We start from the raw sequence: 7,132 nt of genomic DNA, 5'->3' as shown, positions 1-7,132 counted from the left end.
ACTTTTTATCTGGAAAAAAAAAATGCTACGATGGAAACTCTACCCCCCCTAAACGTAACTAACTGTTAATAAGCAGTTTAAGGCAAACATAGTTAAAATAAACATTTGAAATATGTTTAGGTAGAATAAGGCACGAATATGTTCTAACAAACAGGCAATATGTTACTAATGCAGTTGACAGTGAGAAATGAAACAAACCACACATTAAACAAGCCAACAAATTATAACCATATATAGTATTTATTTACACATTTTCTATTTACATCTCTTTGAAAACATAATTCTGTACACAGCTATTTAATTCACTCACACTTTTAAAATTCCATTCGGATGTTTCCGTAGTTTGAAGTCAAGAAGCTCGGCGTCCGGAAAACCTTCCAGCAACCCACGTAGCTCGTACGGTAACCCCACGTTGTCCAGGCACTGAATGTCAGTTACGGTAAAATCCCTTCAATTCTACGGCCCATCAAACGGCCGGAGGAAAGCTGCGGAGCTGCTGAATTCACTGCTTGCGCAGGAGCAAATGTCGTCGAGGCAAACGTTCCGCTTTTGCCGCGTCCTAAATGATCACGAACGTAAAATAAATATCTGTGATGTCGTCAATCTCTAGAGTTAGGCACAACTTAACAGGCTCATGTAAACAGTATATAAAAAAAAAGAAGAAAGAATTTAAAAAAGCGGATTCATAGAATATATCTTGTACAAAAAGGAGGAAAATAGACTCATCAAGTGCAGTTTCACACTTATATTTAGTTGTAAGAACTGGCACGCAAATTAAAAAAAAAAAGCCTGATGGCATGATTGAAGCGGCGCACAGTTCAAATACTGACAAAATGTCAAAAGTCAGAAGCCGAGATCCCCCAAACACATCTATTAATGACAGCGTTGTACAGTCGGTACGGATTATTATATCAATATCAAAACGGGGTGTCAAAATGACAGGGCCGCGAGCAACAGGGAAAGCAAAAATTTCATCAGTACTTGCATCTCCAGCTGCCTTCGTTTCACTGAACCCGTGCCTCGCGAAACTGAAACAGCCAAAATAAGGCAAATTTTATCGACTTCACCGCAAAGCCTCATGGGCGCCGTTCACATGCAGAGACGAAACGAACACCCTACGAATCCCGCCCGCTTCCTGAGGTAGACCAAGGTTAGAATAAGCGTTCGTAGGCGCCGTTTAAGCCAAAAGACCTTACTGCGTATGTTCATAAACCACGTTTTTTTTAAATGACGTCTTATTATTGCCACAAATCAATCAGGCCAGAATCCATCCTATCGTCGCCGTCACTTCCTAGAATCTCGTCATCTAAATGAACTTCCCGAAGGCTCAGTGCGTGAAAAAACAAACAAAAAAAAATCTCGGTATAGGTTGTGATTAAAAGAAGAAAAGCCTACGAAACAATGATTAAATTAATGTATTTCAAGAGCACGATTTTGACATCCGGGCGACTCATGGCATTCGGAGTGCTGATATTAGTAGAAATGCGGAAAAATTCCAGGAACAGCTGCGGATCATATTCCCATCTCCATAAAAAAAAATGTCATGGTTTCAGTTCAGTATCATTACACAGACAGTTGCATCTCCGAGGTCAGCAGGGCTCGTCATGTTCAGTGATTGTGCTGGGCGAAGCCTCATCTTTTGTAATGGTTAGGAGCATCGGCAAAGGCAAACTTCAGCCGGTAAGCTTCAGCTAGGAGAACGCTGACTTCCTCATTTCCCCAGTGCATTGTGGGTAGATTCTGGAGCAGGATCATCAGACCCTGTGGAGGATAAAGAGATTTTGTTAAAAGAATTGTATGCACAAACACAACGGTGATATGTATCGTCTACTTAACTGGTGGATAGACATTCTCAATAACTAAACAATTCTATTTTAAACCACATTTGCGAAAAATTGTGATTAAATCGATCCGCTTCAATTAATGAATTCAAACCGATTGAATTATTACACGAAACATGAAATATTTCTAAGTTGGACTGCTCTTTTCAAACAGGACTTGTGACATTCATTTTATGTTAATTCTGTGCAGTTATTATTGGGCTTAATTTATTGTTGGAATTTCTTACAAAACTGACCAAATTTAAAAGCTGAGGCGTGTTTACCATCCAAACAACTCAGTTCAGACCCCAATCTAATCAAACGCATGGGAACAAACTGCTCAAGGACTCCAAAAGTACTACAAAGCTACAGACAAGCGGGTTTGAACATAGTTGGAGCTAATTTCTCCAGGAAAGTGGATATCGAGGGACAGATTTGCCCAGTACTATTTATGAATAAGGTAAACTGATCAGATGCTCTTTTTTGAGATGTATGGATGCTATAAGGTCATGCTAACCAATCAGACATTTTTTCTGGTGATATAAAATTCCTTAAGAACAGCTCCAAACCTGATCAAAATACACCAGAAGCAGCTAAAGACCAGAATCATATGTGAGCAGTTTAAGGTCACGCTAACCAATTAGACCAGGGGTCTCCAAACTCGGGAGGGTCCTGGAGGGTCAGTGTCCTGCAGAGTTTAGCTCTAAAGGACCCGATGTACTTTAAACAAAATTAGTTTTCGTTCTTTGTTTAGGGGTAGAAAGAAGGTTGAAAATGCTGAGCGACGGTATACTGTTTTCTAACATTGCAACAACCCCCAAGCTGCTGGAGGTGGGGTGTAGATTAATACAGTTTAAAGAGAAAAAGTTGGATCTCCATAACATACGAATGACAAATGGTCCAATGGTGGCTCAAAAGGTGTTAAAGAGCCAAAAAAAACTCCCCTAGAAAGCTTGCTTTGGGAAGCTGTTTTCGAACTGCTGAAAAGAACTCAAAACTCAAGGGGCACTATCAGCTAGTTGACCATTGGAAAGACATTTGGGCATCCTAATGTACATACATCCTGGGAGGAAGTGTTGTCTTTGTAAACCACATTTGTTCAATGTTCTAGAAGGAGTTTTACTTGGTGTTCAGCAGACAAGAGAAGGCATTGCTGCACACAGTTGTTTATTTCTTTTTTCTTCAGTGGGGTCAAGCCATGCTATCACAAAGCACCACCGTACCTCTCTAAATTATTATAACTTTCAATCACAGATTCTTCGACTGCTCAATCTTAAGTGTAGGGTGAAGAGAGCGAGCTGCCTGTCAAGCTGTGTGTTTCTCTTCTCGCTCGGTGCGGTCAGGACCTCGGCGGTGGAAGCCCATTTCTCTTAGGTATAGAAGGCCAAGTCTAATTCACTCAAGGCGGCGTCAGGCGGCTCCAGCAGGCCTCAGAGTCAATGACTGCATTAGAGCGGCTTAGAGCCTCAATCTCCCAGCCTAATTCACCTATCCTGCTGGCCCTGATGAAGGAGAATGAGAACGCTTAATACTCCATCACAGCGGGGTACAAGGGGGATGGATGGAGGTGAGCGAGGTAGAAGAGAAGGGTACAGGAAAAAAGCAATAATGTATCTCGCAATAAAGCGACCGTCAGAGTTTTGCAAACATTTGACAGTTCAAAAGCTAAATCTTGGTTTGATAATTCCTTGAAGAACTGAATGCACCTAAACCCGCCATTCTCTTCACATCTGGGACGAGTGTAAACGAAAACAAGCATGGATAAAAGCTGAATCACGACGCGTCTGATACGGAGTGCATGCTGCACAAAAAAAAAAAGAGAAGCCGCTCAGACACAACGGTTCCAGAAATTCAAGCCGGAACACATTAAGGCCCAAATACATCTGTGAAAAAGCTAAGTGTGTGAAGAAGATTGCTTCTAGCTAGACAGGCTTGATTTCCCACGTCACCGCGTACTGGCACACGATAGAACACAATTTGCAAGCCAATGCAAATGAGTGTTGCATTCTCGGTGTTGTCGCATGGGGCACTAGGTGAGAAATTAAACTAAACAGTCTTCTTTGGTTCTGTCTCGAGCACAGACAATTAGAGACTAAGATTAAAAAGCAGATAAAAACAGAGCAATAACAATATTGTTTGTGCAACAAAAGTGTTGATTAGGCTTTAATTTACCCCTCGTGTGTAAGATTCAAAGGCTATGTAAATAAAATGAGGACATGATTCCCTGTGCAATGCTATGAGTCGAGGGACAACGCAAAAAGAAATCTTGATGATCTCTAAAGAAGAGCTCTGAAGCTTGAGTTTTAAAATGGACAGCTGTATGATTACCAAAGCATTCAGAATACTGTTCTACACAGGCAATATTTAAAATGCTGTATACCGAGATCTTGTGCATCCTGTACATGTTTTTATGGTAACATTTTGGTAATGAACGATGTACTCGTGTTAGCTGTTTTAGGTTATCTGATTATTTTAAGTACTTGAGCACATTATAATATTCTATACAGATAAAGCTATCGTCGTCAACTATATTTAAAACAGATCCATCCATGTAATAGTTAAATCAAATGCTAATCAACACAGCCATCTCGGTCTAATTTTTTTCTCGACAAATAACTATATTAGAGGTAATTACTTAGTAATGAGCCTAGCCACGTAATTGGAAATAAATGAGCGATATAAAGGATACACGGCCAATGTGATTGATTGGGGACTGTTCATTTTCATAGCATTTAGGGACTTTGTCTCTAGAGCATGTAAACAAACATCAACGTAAGAAGTGCAAGAAGTATCTTTCTAATCCCTTAGGCTTGATTTGCTCCGAAGGCAGGGAAATGTTTTAGGATAAAGAAGTTTTTATTCCGATAACTTTTCATATAAAAAATTGTACATTAACACATTAAATCGACAGCTCTATTAATATAAGATTTTCATAAAACTACATATAACACACATGGCCTAGCCCGAGGATTCTGTCATCTCGGAGTAAGAAGTCATGAAGACGATGTGCCAAAAATGTGGTTCCAGAAGCAATGCTAAAGGGAATGACTTTGATAGCCAAGTAAAGTGCTTAATGTTATACAACTACGCTCAAGAATATATTTAAATCAGCTGAAGAGTTTTGAAGTTGTTGTCACAGCCTGAACATTTCCTTACACAACCTCCACAAAAGTCTGTTGCACTCCATCAGGTAACGACAGACGAAACCTATAGTTAAATGTCAACAGATTCTTCACAGTTTGGATTTGTGTCCACTAATTTTTGTGAAGTACTCATGTTCTCCTCGAATTCAAGTAGAGAGTTTGATGAACAAGAGCGAGGATCATGTATAATTTTGATGGTGAATAATATCACCGAAGATCATTTTAAGATTGTGTAGGTGTTAGTCCAAGAGCTTTGGTCTTTGAAGAGTAATCTAACCTTGTCCCAGACACTGAGTATCTGAACACTCAAACAGATGTGTTTTTTGAGAAACAGAGCTTAAGATTAAGATGTCATGTGAAGTTTAAAGAAGTATAGTGCATACCTTACTACATCACTGAAGTGTATGCAAAACATTTGTCAGCTATACCATCCGTGTAATAGCCAAATCTCCTGATCAACACGGTCATCACAGCCTAGTTTTCGTCATATAACTAGATTAGGACACTAATTACTTGTAATGAGCCAAGCCGAATAATTAGATATAAATGAAGTATCTAATGATCTACACAGCCAACTAACATAATTGATGCAGGACTGTTAATTTTTGTTGCATTTAGGGACTTTTTCTCTGGAGCATGTAGACGGATGGCACACTGTTAGTTATGAGATGCAATAACAACATTGCCAATAGCCATCATTAGGGTCAATATGAAATGGATTTCACAACCCATTTTTTCATGATGTTATTTATTTGTAAATGTAACATGTTATTCAGGTGTAAAAAGTCATGGTAGAGACGAAATAATAATAATAAATAGAATAGAATAAATAGAAATAGGTCTTGTGCCCACATCTCTTTGAGTTTGAAATGATACACACACACATATACATATATATACATATATCAGTTATTGGAGACAAAATATTAATCATAGGTTACTGCTATTGGATTATTTCCAAATTTGTGCATTCTATTTTAAGTTAATATCTGAAACGTACAAAAAAAATCTGCCTTGATACGGCTTCATTACAAAAACTAGAAACGTAGATTCATCTAATCTGAATTTGAAAAATAAGACTCTTTATTGATTGGTTAACTGCTAGTTGGTGAGGTGGCCAGTCTGGTCAGACACAGTATTAATTAAGTTTATCCAACTATCCAAAATGGACATGTAATAAGGAAATCAGTTCATCATATTGACAAAATTATTGACAACGATACCAGGTTTGAGAATCCTGCTTCGTTCTGCTTTCAAAATGGAAAGGAATATTTATGTTGCAATAAACTGACGTTTACTTACTTAGACATGCGGTGGATTCAGCCTCATCTAAAGTGACTTATATTGCATTTCCAACAGGAACAGTCCCTCTGGAGCACCCTGGGGTTAAGTGTCTTGCTCCGGGGCTCAGCGATAATGGTGAATCCTAGTAATTCTCCAGGTTAACGAAGAGTCCCTTTCCATTACTAGCTAGATCTTCCATCGCAAAGCCAACGTCAACGTCGCCTACGACACCATTCCCAAGTTGTCTCATAGGCATATATTAGACTGCAACTTGACAGCAATAAACTGGGACAGACTTTAATCAAGTCACACTATGCAACTGGACATCAATAATAAATACCGTACAGCACCAAAAGTGACGAACGCAGAGTGTACAGTAAAGCTAGTTTAAAGGTTGGCCTAATTGCGAACAAAACCATGGCTAAAAGCCTAGTTAAATCAGCAAGGTAAAGAAATGCTGAAAATATCTAGAGCAGATAATAACATAGACTTAAAGAGGGTTTTCTTCAGAGGTGCCATTTATCTGGATGCTCCTCGAGGCATTTTGATTGTTCTCTTCGGGTTCATCTTATCTTCAGTGATGATAGAATTGTGTTTGCTAACTGACATAAAGGATACCGGATGACTGTTCTCTAACCTAACAGCGTTCAAGTCGAACAGATAATCAGACACAAAGAGTTGTAATCACGGGCATTCGGGACTGGCACCATAATAATGCCTCACACTGTCTGCTGTTGGCAAACAGCTTTGGCATAGTGGAGACTGATTACAACATACACAATACTGGTGAAAGGAATGTTTGCCACCAAGGATTATGCCGAACGGGGACTTTTAGCCCCTCATCTTCTCGCTGAGCCCTTCTGAATTTGTACGAATCGATCAGGG

General features: G+C 39.3%; 1 protein-coding gene across 3 annotated transcripts in view; it reads right to left on the bottom strand.

Moving 5' to 3' along the window:
• Positions 1-224: 224 nt before the first annotated feature.
• Positions 225-7,132, bottom strand: part of tbc1d22a (TBC1 domain family, member 22a) — a 117,189-nt gene continuing 110,281 nt past the window's right edge. For all 3 annotated transcript variants that reach the window (XM_043237112.1, XM_043237114.1, XM_043237113.1), the window contains one exon: positions 225-1,761. In XM_043237112.1, the coding sequence (XP_043093047.1) occupies positions 1,633-1,761 (129 nt within the window). In that variant the 3' untranslated portion in view covers positions 225-1,632. The remainder of the gene's footprint in view (positions 1,762-7,132) is intronic.

This window comes from Puntigrus tetrazona, chromosome 4 (assembly GCF_018831695.1).
Source record: "Puntigrus tetrazona isolate hp1 chromosome 4, ASM1883169v1, whole genome shotgun sequence".
Taxonomy (NCBI): Eukaryota; Metazoa; Chordata; class Actinopteri; order Cypriniformes; family Cyprinidae; genus Puntigrus; species Puntigrus tetrazona.
This window is presented reverse-complemented; position numbering and strand designations above follow the sequence as displayed.